General features: G+C 43.8%; 1 protein-coding gene across 1 annotated transcript; it reads left to right on the forward strand.

Annotated features, from left to right (window-relative positions):
* Window positions 1-930: 930 nt before the first annotated feature.
* LOC135540409 (gamma-glutamyl hydrolase-like) lies at window positions 931-14,098 on the forward strand. The gene is made up of 8 exons (XM_064967030.1): window positions 931-1,326; window positions 2,049-2,214; window positions 2,545-2,629; window positions 2,903-3,041; window positions 3,645-3,751; window positions 5,695-5,785; window positions 6,438-6,575; window positions 13,575-14,098. The coding sequence occupies exons 1-8, from the start codon at window positions 1,224-1,226 to the stop codon at window positions 13,694-13,696; spliced, it is 951 nt and encodes a 316-aa protein (XP_064823102.1). The 5' UTR covers window positions 931-1,223; the 3' UTR covers window positions 13,697-14,098.
* Window positions 14,099-14,620: the final 522 nt, after the last annotated feature.

Genomic DNA, 14,620 nt, shown 5'->3' on the forward strand with positions numbered 1-14,620 from the left:
GAAAGATATGAAAAGGACAGGATGGACCAACGACTGTGGTCACTCTCAGACGGCCCTTTGTCTTTGGTCGCGTGACTAAATTACACAAAGACAAGAGTGAAAAAAAACACTAGCTTCTTCATACATGACAGATACAGACAGTGGAAATGTATGATGGCTTATACCTGCGTATGTGTATAACAGAGTTTGTCATTTTCCCGCCATAAGCGTGACACCTACAAATGTCAATCATGTTGAATTCATGAATGCCGATGTAATAACAGTATTGGTGCCTGGGTAAAATCACTGGGGAAGCCAAGCCAGGGGGGGAAAAAACCTATGTGTTGTGATAATTGTGATGTTCCATCCTCTTAGGCCAAGGGCACAATGTATGAATTTATGGTTGGATCCGATTCACCAATATAATCATAGACCAGTACGGATAATTAAGTAAAACCACAAGTTCGAGATGCAACAATTCAAATTTTCTTTCTTCTGGCAATGACGTTTGGTTTCATGTGATGTGATTAGATTGAAGCCAAATCCAAACTGGCTTCCCTCTGCATTTTTTAGGTGGTGGACCAGGATCATTTACAGTTCAGCTTGCTCAGTTTAGCTCAACGCTGATTGGCTGTTATTGTATATATTTTTTTCATCAAGGGAGGCCAAAATGCTATGTGGCTTCGCTTGCATTCAATGACATGGGCGGCAACAATATCATACTCTTTTTGACAAGACTGCAGTCAGATAGATGGGCTACACATAAAGAGACAGAGGAGGCGCTGTTTCGCTCGTTCGGTGCTTTCTCTAGTGTGATACATTCATCCTCTTGTAATTATTGTATGTTGTTTTTTTTCTAGATCAATGTTTTGGGGAAGTCTGGCTTCCCTTGGCTTACATGAATACACGCCACACGCCACTGAAATAGCATCATGTTGCCTTTTGCGTTATAGCCTGGTTGAAATATGTCGCGTGTCCACATGTCATTCGGTGAGTTTTCATAATTGCACACGTGACTGAAACCGATATATGCTTTTTTTTTCACGCGTCCCCCGCCACGCGTGAGAGAATCGATAGGCTTCACTGTAGAGTCCAGGGATTACGCGTCACATAACTGCAGTAGACTACAGCCTCCTCGTTCTCACTGGTACCATCATCACATACCGCGCTGCTGATCATTTAAGCAGGAGAACAAGTGTCTACCAATTTTAGCATTTTTATTTTATGTAAGCTACCCGAGGGGAATGAGTCCTCCGTGTGCGGTTCTTGCGGTGTTGGCCGCTTGCCTTTGCGGTGTGCCTCTGCTGGTGGTTTGTAGTGACCATCTAAATTACAGACCCATCATCGGTAAGCCCTTCCGAATCAATCTATAGGGTGAATTTGTATGTATGAGTGTATCTGGAATGTTCCTTATATGCTGCTGCTGGTAATGTGTTATTCTAGAATGTTCTGGGACCATTATTGGAGTCTACCAATTTCCAACATGAAATTGTCAATTTTCTAGGAAGTGAAACAAGAGAAACTCACTTCAGAATGTCATCTTGATGGTATAGATTTGATAAGTAATAAAACACATATTTGATATTTTTCACTGATCAACGTTATTCCTCGTGTAGCCATTGCAGAGTTATAGACCGGCAGCTCAATATTTCGCCTTCTAAAAAGCAGGTTATTTAAAAATGCCTCAGGTATATAAGCTAAGTAGCAAAATAGTCTGTTGAAATCGCCCATAGACGATGTTGAGAGAGAGAGAGAGAGAGCGAGAGATAAGAACAATGAATCTGTGAGATGATGATGATGATGGTTGTATATATTAACCACACCTGTCTTCACAGTAACCTTTAACCCTATCCATCAGCTTTTAAGCAAACCAAGTGGAGGGTTTGTTGCTGTTTTTTTGTTGTTTTTCAAAGAAATTGGGCCTTGTCCAAGCCAGAACTGTCCAGGAGTCTATCTCCTGTTTCTATAGCGTGAGGCAACTTGATGTACAACTACACCCACCTAGACATTATGCTCGTCTTGTTTTGTGCTAGTTTTTTTTTTTAATGTAAAGTGTATTGTTATTTCAGGTGTCCTGGCCCAGGAGAACATAGTAGGAGACCCTCATGCTCAGGGATCCTCCTACATCGCTGCTTCCTATGTGAAGTACCTGGAGAGTGCTGGAGCTCGAGTTGTTCCCATAAGAATACACCAAACAGATGAAGAATATGAAAAGATATTTCACTCCATAAACGGGTGAGTGAAATTATTCCTCACTTATTATGTTTACTGTAAAGAGATGCCTTCATTCGAATAATTAAAATGCCAGGGACTATAAGGCAATTTGGGGCGGCAGGGTAGAGCGTTGGACTAGTAACCGGAAGGTTGCAAGTTCAAACCCCTGAGCAGACATGGTACAAATCTATCATTCTGCCCCTGAACAGGCAGTTAACCCACTGTTCCTAGGCCGTCATTGAAAATAAGAATAATTTGTTCTTAACTGACTTGCCTAAAGGTTCTAAAAAATATATATGAAAAAAATATGAATAATTATGATTTGAATTTGATTCTGATTGGTTGTTTTAGGTTGCTGCTACCAGGAGGGGACGTAGATCTGGAGACATCCCAGTTCAGTCGATTGTCAAAGATCTTCTATGATCTGGCCATCAAGGTACATAATATAATAAATGTATCATTTCCGTACCCACCAAAATCCAATTTGGTTTTTATCCCTGATTGACGATGGCTGTTTTTGAAATTGTTTTCATTTTAAATGTTGCGTATTCTGTTTGGTACCTGCAGTTTAAGACTGCTCCCCAGTCCCTGACCTTTCTATAAACCGTGTAGTGGTGGAGTGTCCACTATATTGCTTCCACCTGTTGGGCAGAACATCCGGTTGATTCGTGGTCCTCTTGTCGTCGTTGTCGTTCCTGTCTCCATGCAGGCCAATGATGAGTCCGAGTACTTCCCTATTTGGGGTACGTGCCAAGGTCTGCAGCAGATGACCGTACTGACCAGCAACAAGAACCTCCTGACTCTAACAGACACCAAGGCTGTGGCCCTGCCTCTCACATTCACCCCAGGTCAGAGACCACGTTTCTGCAGACTTTAGGCGTGAAGGCCTATGTTTGTCTATGAATACTGATATTGTGCCTTGTACGCTGCACAGCCCAAGTTTCCCCTCCATAAGAGTACAGGGCTGCGTTCATTTGGGCAGCAAATAGAAAGAAAAACATTCCGTTTTCCATTGCTTGACTTGAAATGCAACGGGGAGAAAAAGTTCCCTGGACCAAAAGAAACTGACCATTGATCTTGACAATCCATTTTTGACCTTTTTAAAACTAGAATCTGCAGTTGAAATAATAACCCCAGAGGCCACAGGTTTTTACCAAAACAGTGAAGGATGGGCCTGGAGAAATGTAACCGCTCAAATTCATAGACCGATGCAAGGACTGACCATCCATGATATAGTATAGATTTATCATGTGTTGAGGCTATACAGTGTTTGTTTACATTCACATTGTTTACAAACAGAAGAAGAAGAAAAAAAGGGTGTATATTTTGGGGTTCTGATTGGGTACGACAGGCATTTTATATTCTTCAAGAATCTATGGGTGTATATATAAAATGTGTGTAGCAACTAAGGATTCAAGCTTTAATATTTGAGTTACCTTCGTTTACCACAGCTTCACAGAACAGCCGTTTGTTCAAGACCTTCCCCAGTAGCCTGCTACAGTCTCTGTCAGAGGACAACATCACCTCCAACTTCCACAGCTGGAGTCTGTCGCTACAGGTACTGTCTGATGACGTCAATAAACACACATCTCTCTTGTACTGTCTGACTGCTGGCTGACTTGTTTTAGGACTGATAGACTTGTTTTAGGACTGATAGACTTGTTTTAGGACTGATAGACTTGTTTTAGGACTGATAGACTTGTTTTAGGACTGATAGACTTGTTTTAGGACTGATAGACTTGTTTTAGGACTGACAGACTTGTTTTAGGACTGACAGACTTGTTTTAGGACTGACAGACTTGTTTTAGGACTGATAGACTTGTTTTAGGACTGATAGACTTGTTTTTTAGGGAAGGAAAGAGTACAGAAGTGACCACATAGTGTTTGAACAAACAATATTCTATAGAATTAAAATGCCTCTTTAAAAAAAAAAAATGCAATTTATGGATTTAAAGACTGCTGTGTTTTGGGCAACATGGTATTCGTCAGGGTGAAGGCCATGCTGCCCAAACAACACATCAGTTCTAAGGAGTTTGTTACATTGAACATGCCATACAAATAAAAGGCATTTGTAGTACATGAAGAGTGCCTTGGTCATCCTCGTTTTTTGTTGACCAATGAACCCCCTTTTTTACCGAAGAGCAGCTATCTACAGAGCCCTACTATTGTGTCCTTATCAGTGCCTTCTTCCTACCCTTTTCTACAAGCATTATTCTGTATGTGAATTATTCATCTTGATCAAAACACTGAGCTGAAAGTGTAATACCACCTTTCTCGTTATGAGAATATCTGAAGACTTGTTTGAATGTCTGTGTGTCAGAGTTACCAGGTACAGATTACCTCAACTGGCCTGTGTGTCAGTTACCATGTACAGATTACCTCAACTGGCCTGTGTGTCAGTTACCATGTACAGATTACCTCAACTGGCCTGTGTGTCAGTTACCATGTACAGATTACCTCAACTGGCCTGTGTGTCAGTTACCAGGTACAGATTACCTCAACTGGTCTGTGTGTCAGTTACCATGTACAGATTACCTCAACTGGTCTGTGTCAGTTACCATGTACAGATTACCTCAACTGGCCTGTGTGTCAGTTACCAGGTACAGATTACCTCAACTGGCCTGTGTGTCAGTTACCAGGTACAGATTACCTCAACTGGCCTGTGTGTCAGTTACCAGGTACAGATTACCTCAACTGGCCTGTGTGTCAGTTACCATGTACAGATTACCTCAACTGGCCTGTGTGTCGGTTACCATGTACAGATTACCTCAACTGGTCTGTGTGTCAGTTACCAGGTACAGATTACCTCAACTAGTCTGTGTGTCAGTTACCATGTACAGATTACCTCAACGGGCCTGTGTGTCAGTTACCAGGTACAGATTACCTCAACTGGCCTGTGTGTCAGTTACCATGTACAGATTACCTCAACTGGCCTGTGTGTCAGTTACAATGTACAGATTACCTCAACTGGCCTGTGTGTCAGTTACCATGTACAGATTACCTCAACTGGCCTGTGTGTCAGTTACCATGTACAGATTACCTCAACTGGCCTGTGTGTCAGTTACCATGTACAGATTACCTCAACTGGCCTGTGTGTCAGTTACCAGGTACAGATTACCTCAACTAGCCTGTACCACCGCACATTGACTCGGTACTGTTACCCCCCTCTATAGAGCCTCGTTATTCTTGTTACTTTTTATTATGACTTTTTATTTTAGTTTACTTGGTAAATATTTTCTTAACTCTTCTTGACCTGTACTGTTGGTTAAGGGCTTGTCAGTAAGTATTTCAAGGTAAAGTCTACACTTGTTGTATTCGGCGCATGTGACAAAGTTTGATTTGAATATATATTGTCCTATTCCTTTGTAGACATTTCAGTTTCCTAGACTAGAGCAACATAAATATTTATGTAGTTCTCAGCAACAATGTAACTTTTTTTTATTTTATTTTTAATTCCGGAACATTCCAAAAATAACTAAATGTAATGATTCATGTCACCAGAACTACAGCCGGAATGTCAAACTGAAACGTTTCTACAAGATTCTGACCACCAACACAGACGGCAGGAGAGAGTTCGTTTCTACCATGGAAGGTAATGTACAGTGTCTGAGCATGGCTAGAGGGACTTTAGTCACAAGGTTAATTTGGCAGTCAAATGTTGTCAGCGTTACTGGTAGGACTTATCACTTTTCAGCTGATATCTATTAAGCTGGTCTTGGACAAACGTTTTACTGTATTTGAACAGACTGTTTACTGTAGGTAAACATTATGTAACCATGGGATCCCTGCAGATGTGTGTGTGTGTGTGTGCAATCCTTCACAAGCTGGGTATGTTGATTCACACGTATTCAACTCATGGGTGATGTTTTTAAAATACATTTACTTCAGTGTGTTTTATCAATCATGTCCACAAGACTCCAGGTGCTAATCAGCCACACTGTACCCGGATACTAGAGTGGTCTGTTTTCTGCTGTCTAATGGCCCACACTGTACCCGGATACTAGAGTGGTCTGTTTTCTGCTGTCTAATGGCCCACACTGTACCCGGATACTAGAGTGGTCTGTTTTCTGCTGTCTAATGGCCCACACTGTACCCGGATACTAGAGTGGTCTGTTTTCTGCTGTCTAATGGCCCACACTGTACCCGGATACTAGAGTGGTCTGTTTTCTGCTGTCTAATGGCCCACACTGTACCCGGATACTAGTTGTTCTAGTATATATGTTCTGTCTGTTTTCCTGTTGTAGCATACCACTATCCATTCTACGCTGTTCAGTGGCACCCTGAGAAGAGTCCCTTTGAGTGGGTAGATAAACCAGGCATGGTCCACTCTGCTGCCTCCGTCAGAGCATCCTTCTACACAGCACACTTCTTTGTCTCCGAGGGTGAGTCATTTTAGTCCACTTTTCTTTAAGCAGGTAAATCGGTTAAGAACGACGCTGGCCTGGTGAGGGACTGTAGATGAGTTATTGGACTGCACAATGCTGGCCTGGTGAGGGACTGTAGATGAGTTATTGGACTGCACAATGCTGGCCTGGTGAGGGACTGTACAACGCTGGCCTGGTGAAGGACTGTAGATTAGTTATTGGACTGTACAACGCTGGCCTGGTGAGGGACTGTACAACGCTGGCCTGGTGAGGGACTGTAGATGACAATGCTGGCCTGGTGAGGGACTGTAGATGAGTTATTGGACAGCACAATGCTGGCCTGGTGAGGGACTGTAGATTAGTTATTGGACTGCACAATGCTGGCCTGGTGAGGGACTGTAGATTAGTTATTGGACTGGACAATGCTGGCCTGGTGAGGGACTGTAGATTAGTTATTGGACTGGACAATGCTGGCCTGGTGAGGGACTGTAGATTAGTTATTGGACTGCACAATGCTGGCCTGGTGAGGGACTGTAGATTAGTTATTGGACTGGACAATGCTGGCCTGGTGAGGGACTGTAGATTAGTTATTGGACTGGACAATGCTGGCCTGGTGAGGGACTGTAGATTAGTTATTGGACTGTATAACGCTGGCCTAGTGAGGGACTGTACAGTTATTGGACCATTAACCTGTAGATGACAGGTCATCCTACAGCCATACATTGTGTCAGATAAACATGATTTGTTAACCCTACATTACACGAGCCTTTCATTATCCGGTGCTTTCTCATTGTATTCAGAGCCCTTTCCCCACGTTTTTTATGTTAGTTTAAATGTTTTTCCCCCCTCAATCTACTCACAATACCCCAAAATGGCAAAGTAAAGGTTGAGACATTTTAGCAAATGTGTGTATATATTTTTTTTTAAACAGATACCACATTTAAATAAGTAATCAGACCCTTTACTCAGTACTTTGTTGAAGCTGTACGTGCTGTAGACTTCCGCCGCCGACAGAGATGGCCGCCTCGCTTCGCGTTCCTTAGGAAACTGTGGTATTTTGTTTTTTTTACGTGTTATTTCTTACATTGTAATCTTAGGTTTTATTGCATACAATCGGAAGGAGCTACTGGATAGAGGAGCAACGTCAACTTACCATCATTACGACCAGGAATACGACTTTCCCGAAGAGGATCCTCTGTCTGGACCACCACCCAGGACAATGGATCGGATCCCAGCCGACGAACCAAAACAACGTCACCGTAAAAGGGGCAGACGAAGCGGTCTTCTGGTCAGGCTCTGGAGATGGGCACATCGCGCACCTCTCCCTAGCATACTACTAGCCAATGTCCAGTCTTTAAGGCTGATGAAATCCAAGAAAGGGTAGCATTCCAGAGAGACATCAGAGACTAACGTTCTTTGCTTCACGGAAACATGGCTCACATGAGAGACTCTATCGGAGTCTGTACAGCAAGCTGGTTTCTTCACGCATCGCGCCGACAGAAACGGGCATCTTCCTGGTAAGAATAGTATGCCTTATGATTAAGGAGACGTGGTGTGAATTCCTCCCAATCAAATGTCGACCGCATTATCTACCAGGAGAATTCTCTTCGATTATAATCACAGCCGCATATATTCCCCCCAAAGCAGACGCATCAATGGCCCTGAACGAATTTTATTTTATGTAAACTTTATGTAAAATGGAAACCACATATTCTGAGGCTGCATTCATTGTAGCTGGGAATTTTAACAAGGCTAATCTGAAAACAAGACTCCCTAAATTCTATCAGCATATCGATTGTGCTACCAGGGCTGGCAAAACCCTGGATCATTGTTATTCTAACTTCCACGACGCATATAAGGCCCTCCCCCGCCCTCCTTTTGGAAAAGCTGACCACGACTCCATTTTGTTGCTCCCTGCCTACAGACAGAAACTAAAACAAGAAGCTCCCGCTCTCAGGTCTGTTCAACACTCGTCTGACCGATCTGATTCCACGCTTCAAGATTGCTTCGATCACGTGGACTGGGATATGTTCTGCATTGCGTCCAACAACAACATTGACGAATACGCTGATTTGGTGAGCGAGTTTATTAGCAAGTGCATCGGTGATGTCATCGTGAGACTGAAAGCGCAAACCACTGCTTTTAACCAGGACTAGGTGACCGGAAACATGATCGAATATAGTGTACCTATTTCCTCCGCAAGGCAATCAAACAAGCTAATCGTCAGTATAGAGACACAGTAGAATCTCAATTCAATGGCTCAGACACAAGAGGCATGTGGCAGGCAGGGTCTACAGTCAATCACGGATTACAAAAAGAAAACCAGCCCCGTCGTGGACCAGGATGTCTTGCTCCCAGACAGACTAAACAACTTCTTTGCTCGTTTTGAGGACAATACAGTGCCACTGACACGGCCCGCTACCAAAACCTGTGGACTCTCCTTCACTGCAGCCGACATGAGTAAAACATTTTAAACGTGTTAACCCTCGCAAGGCTGCAGGCCCAGACGGCATCCCCAGCTGCGTCCTCAGAGCATGCGCAGACCAGCTGGCTGGTGTATTTACGGACATATTCAATCAATCCTTATCCCAGTCTGCTGTTCCCACATGCTTCAAGTGGGCCACCATTGTTCCTGTTCCCAAGAAAGCTAAGGTAACTGAGCTAAACGACTACCGCCCCGTAGCACTCACTTCCGTCATCATGAAGTGCTTTGAGACTAGTCAAGGACCATATCACATCCACCCTACCTGACACCCTAGACCCACTCCAATTTGCTTATACCGCCCAAATAGGTCAACAGACGATGCAATCGCAACCACACTGCCCTAACCCATCTGGACAAGAGGAATATCTATGTGAGAATGCTGTTCATCGACTACAGCTCGGCATTTAACACCATAGTACCCTCCAAGCTCGTCATCAAGCTCGTACTGGACTTCCTGACGGGCCATCCCCAGGTGGTGAGGGTAGGTAACATCTCCACCCTGCTGATCCTCAACACTGAAGCCCCTCAAGGGTGCGTTCTGAGCCCTCTCCTGTACTCCCTGTTCACCCACGACTGCGTGGCAACGCACGCCTCCAACTCAATCATCAAGTTTGCAGACGACACTACAGTGGTAGGCTTGGTTACCAACAACGACGAGGCGGCCTAGAGGGAGGAGGTGAGGGCCCTCGGAGTGTGGTGTCAGGAAAATAACCTCCCACTCAACGTCAACAAAACAAAGGAGATGATCGTGGACTTCAGAAAACAGCAGAGGCAGCACCCCCTATTTAAATCGACGGGATAGTAGTGGAGAGGGTAGTAAGTTTTAAGTTCCTCGATGTTCACATCACGGACAAACTGGATTGGTCCACCCACACAGACAGCATCGTGAAGTAGGCGCAGCAGCGCCACTTCAACCTCAGGAGGCTGAAGAAATTCGGCTTGTCACCAAAAGCAATCAAACTTTTATAGATGCACAATCGAGAGCATCCTGTTGGGCTGTATCACCGCCTGGTACGGCAACTGCTCCGCCCACAACCGTAAGGCTCTCCAGAGGGTAGTGAGGTCTGCACAACGCATCACCGGGGGCAAACTACCTGCCCTCCAGGACACCTACACCACCCGATGTCACAGGAAGGCCATAAAGATCAACAAGGACAACAACCACCCGAGCCACTGCCTGTTCACCTCGCTATCATGCAGAAGGCGAGGTCAGTACAGGTGCATCAAAGCTGGGACCGAGAGACAGAAGCTGTTTTTCAATCTCAAGGCCATCAGACTGTTAAACATCCACCACTAACATTGAGTGGCTGCTGCCAACATACTGACTCAACTCCAGCCACTTTAATAATGGAAAAATTGATGTGAAAATGTATCACTAGCCACTTTAAACAATGCCACTTAATATAATGTTTACAGACCCTACATTACTCATCTCATATGTATATACTGTACTCGATACCATCTACTGTATCTTGCCTATGCTGCTCTGTACCATCACTCATTCATATCTTTATGTACATATTCTTTATCCCCTTACACTTTTACTGTATAAGGTAGTAGTTGTGAAATTGTTAGTTAGATTACTCGTTGGTTATTACTGCATTGTCGGAACTAGAAGCACAAGCATTTCGCTACACTCACATTAACATCTGCTAACCATGTGTATGTGACAAATACAATTTAATTTGAAGCCCCTTTGGCAGCGATTACAGCCTCAAGTCTTCTTAGGTATGACGCTACAAGCTTGGCACACCTGTATTTGGGGAGTTTCTGCCATTCTTCTCTGCAGATCCTCTCAAGCTCTGCTATTTTCAGGTCTCTCCAGAGATGTTCAAGTCTGGGCTCTGGCTGGCCCACTCAAGGACATTCAGAGACTCCTACGTTGTCTTGGCTGTGTTGTTGTCCTGGTCCTAAGCAGTCTGAAACAGGTTTTCCTCAAGGATCCCTCTGTACTTTTCTCAGTTCCATCTTTCCCGTCTCCCAGTCCCTGCTGCTGAAAAACATCCCCACAACACCACCATGCTTCACCGTAGGGAATGTGCCACATTTCCCCCAGACGTGACACACAGCATGATGCTGCCACCACCATGCTTCACCGTAGGGAATGTGCCACATTTCCCCCAGACGTGACACTTGGTATTCAGGCCAAAGAGTTCAATCTTGGTTTCATCAGACCAGAGAATCTTGTTTCTTATGGTCTGAGAGTCCTTCAGGTGCCTTTTGGCAAACTCCAAGCAGGCTGTCATGTGCCTTTTACTGAGGAGAGTGGCTTCCGTCTGGCCACTCTACCATAATGGCCTGATTGGTGGAGTGCTGCAGAGATGGTTGTCCTTCTGGAAGGTTCTCCCATCTCCACAGAGGAGCTCTAGAGCTCAGTCAGTGACCATCGGGTTCTTGGTCACTTCCCTGACCAAGGCCCTTCTCCACCGATTGCTCAGTTTGACCGGGCAGCCAGCTCTAGGACTCTTGGTGATTCCAAACTTCTTCCATTTAAGAATGATGGAGGCCACTGTGTTCTTCGGGACCTTCAATGCTGCAGACTTTTTTTTTTGGTACCTTTCCCCAGATCTGTGCCTTGACACAATCGACACAGACCTCATGGCTTGGTTTTTGCTCTGACATTCTGTTTTTAACTTTTAATAAATGTACTAAAATGACTAAAACAGCCTTTTTTTTGCATTGCCATTGGGAGGAGGTATGTGTGTAGATTGATAAGGGAAAAAATAAATTGAATAAATTTTACAATGAGGCTGTAACATAACAAAAATGTGGAAAAGGTCAAAGGGTCTGAATACTTTCAGAATGTACTGTAGGCCTGAGGCCGAGACAATAAGAAGACACAGTGGCAGAATAAATTCAACCACACCTTTGTTTCATCACAAACTGTGCCTTGACACAATCCTCTCTCTACGGACAATTCCTTCGACCTCATGGCTTGGTTTTTACTCTGACAGGCACTGTCAACTGTGGGACATTATGTGACAGGTGTGGCGTGTCAAAAAAACTGATTTAAACAGCATGATCATTACACAGGTGCACCTTGTGCTGGGGACACACAATACAATGCCACACATGTCTCAAGTTTTGATGGAACGTGGCAATTTGGCATGCTGACTGTGGGAATATCCACCAGAGCTGTTGCCAGAGACCTTTTATGTGAATTGTTCTACCATAAGCCACCTCCAACGTCATTTTAGAGAATTTGGCAGCATGTCCAACCGGCCTCACAACCGCAGACCACGTGTAACCATGCCAGCCCAGGACCTCCACATCCGGTATTTGAACAACCAAATAATTTCTGCACAAACTGTCCGACACCACCTCAGGAAAGCTCATCTGTGTGCTAATCATCCTCACCAGGGTCTTGACCTGACTGCAGTTCGGCGTCATCACCAACTTCAGTGGGCAAATGCAACCTTCAATGGCCGCTGGTGTAACCGTAAAACTTTAGACCGTCCCCTCGCCCATATCCGGTCGCGAACCAGGGACCCTCTGCACACATCAACAACAGTCACCCACGAAGCATCGTTACCCATCGCTCCACAAAAGCCGCGGCCCTTGCAGGGCAAGGGGAACCACTACTTCAAGGTCTCAGAGCAAGTGACGTCACCAATTTTAAACGCTATTTAGCGTGAACCCCCGCTAACTAAGCTAGCCGTTTCACATCCGTTACACTGGCACGCTGGAGAAGTGTGCTCTTCATGGATAAATCCTAGTTTCAACTGTACCGGGCAGACGATTCGTATGGTGTTTGTGGGTGAGCGGTTTGCTGATGTCAACGTTGTGAACAGAGTGTCCCATGGTGGCGGTGGGGTTCTGGTATGGGCAGGCATAAGCTTCGGACAACGAACACAATTTTGCATTTAATCGATGGCAATGTGAATGCACAGAGATACCGTGACGAGATCCTGAGGCCCGTTGTTGTGCCATTCATCCTCCGCCATCACCTCATGTTTCAGCATGATAATGCACGGCCCCATGTCACCAGGATCTGTACACAATTCATGGAAGCTGAAAATGTCCCAGTTCTTCCATGGCCTGCATACTCACTAGACATGTCACACATTGAGCATGTTTGGGATGCTCTGGATCAACGTGTATGACAGCGTGTTCCATTTCCCGCCAATATAAAGCAACTTTGCACGGCCATTGAAGAGGAGTGGGACAACATTTCACAGGCCACAATCAACAGCCTGATCAACTCTATGCGAAGGAGTTGTGTCGCACTGCATGAGGCAAATGGTGGTCACCCCAGATACTGACTGGTTTTCTGATCCACGCACCTAACTGTTTTTTTTTTAATAGGTACACTATCTGTGACCCAACATATTCATATCTGTATTCCCAGTCATGTGAAATCCATAGATTAGGGCCTAATTAGTGTATTTCAATTGACTGATTTCCTTTTATATAAACTCAGTAATTGTTGCATTTTTATTCAGTGTAGTAGGCCTGTAGATGTGGGAGTATGTTAGCGTTTAAACACAGTTGGCTAATCTCTTCTGTTGTCCTACTCATCCTCCTATTCACAGCCATGAAGAATCATCACAGTTTCTCTTCAACCAGTGAGGAGGAGAGGGCTCTCATCTACAACTATTCTCCTGTATTCACAGGTCTAGATGGTATATTTGTGCAAAATTATTACTTTGATTAGATTTAACAATTGATTAGAGTCTCTTTAAACTGTAAAATAAACTGCATTTGTATTTGAGCTCTGATTTAGCTGTAAAAAAAATAAAATGTTTTGGATCAGTGTTTATTGCAGATGTTGCTGTTGGATGATTCTAAAATGTTTTTTTTTTACTTGGTTTGGAGTCTTGATGTGTTTTTAAAAAATGTTTAAATATATTGGATGTTAAGATATCGTTTTTATTAATGGGGAAAATATGTACATTCTTACTGCCGTTACGACAACGTGACTGTAACGTCTGAAAACGGAACCGAAAACTGCCTGCACACGAATGCAAAGAGTATTCTGAATTCATCTGCCATCACACTCGTGTTTTTTATTGTTTTACTCACCCAAATTAATGGACAATAAAGTCTGCAAACAAAACCTTGTTGTCATTGTTTCTTATAGCTCGATGCCAGCCGACTGGCCCAATATATCGTCAATATGTGCTTGAATATTCAGATTCAAGCACATATACAAGTACCTCCAGAATTGGGAGGTTATTTCTATAGTATACACTAGATGGCGCAATTGTATTATTTGCTTGTAGCCTATATGATAATGAATCTGACTATATATAAGTCCTACCAAAGCAGCATTTCACAAATGTTTATTTTTTTTCCATACATGATACGAACAAAACAGTGAAACAACGAACATGAAATTAAAAAAAATTCTCACAAAATAATGAACATTTATAAAAATCAATAACAAAAGAGTATACTTCTAAACTTCTAGCCGACTCTCACTCGGTGTTAGCAATGGAACCTAGGGATAATTCTTATACAAATGACATACGAGGAAACCTGACATTTTAACGCCACTGAGCAGCTCATATGATAGAGACAACAGCGCAGGAGCAATACAAGGAGCTGCCCACACACAGACCTACGGCTGGTTTCCAAT

Source organism: Oncorhynchus masou, chromosome 5, assembly GCF_036934945.1.
Source record: "Oncorhynchus masou masou isolate Uvic2021 chromosome 5, UVic_Omas_1.1, whole genome shotgun sequence".
NCBI lineage: Eukaryota > Metazoa > Chordata > Actinopteri > Salmoniformes > Salmonidae > Oncorhynchus > Oncorhynchus masou.

Excerpts from the sequence above, each read along its gene's own strand:
- LOC135540409 (XM_064967030.1), top strand. The coding sequence starts at position 1,224 with ATGAGTCCTCCGTGTGCGGTTCTTGCGGTGTTGGCCGCTTGCCTTTGC. Across the intron at positions 3,042-3,644 it reads GCCTCTCACATTCACCCCAG|CTTCACAGAACAGCCGTTTG; the intron begins GTCAGAGACCAC and ends CGTTTACCACAG. Across the intron at positions 6,576-13,574 it reads ACACTTCTTTGTCTCCGAGG|CCATGAAGAATCATCACAGT; the intron begins GTGAGTCATTTT and ends TCCTATTCACAG.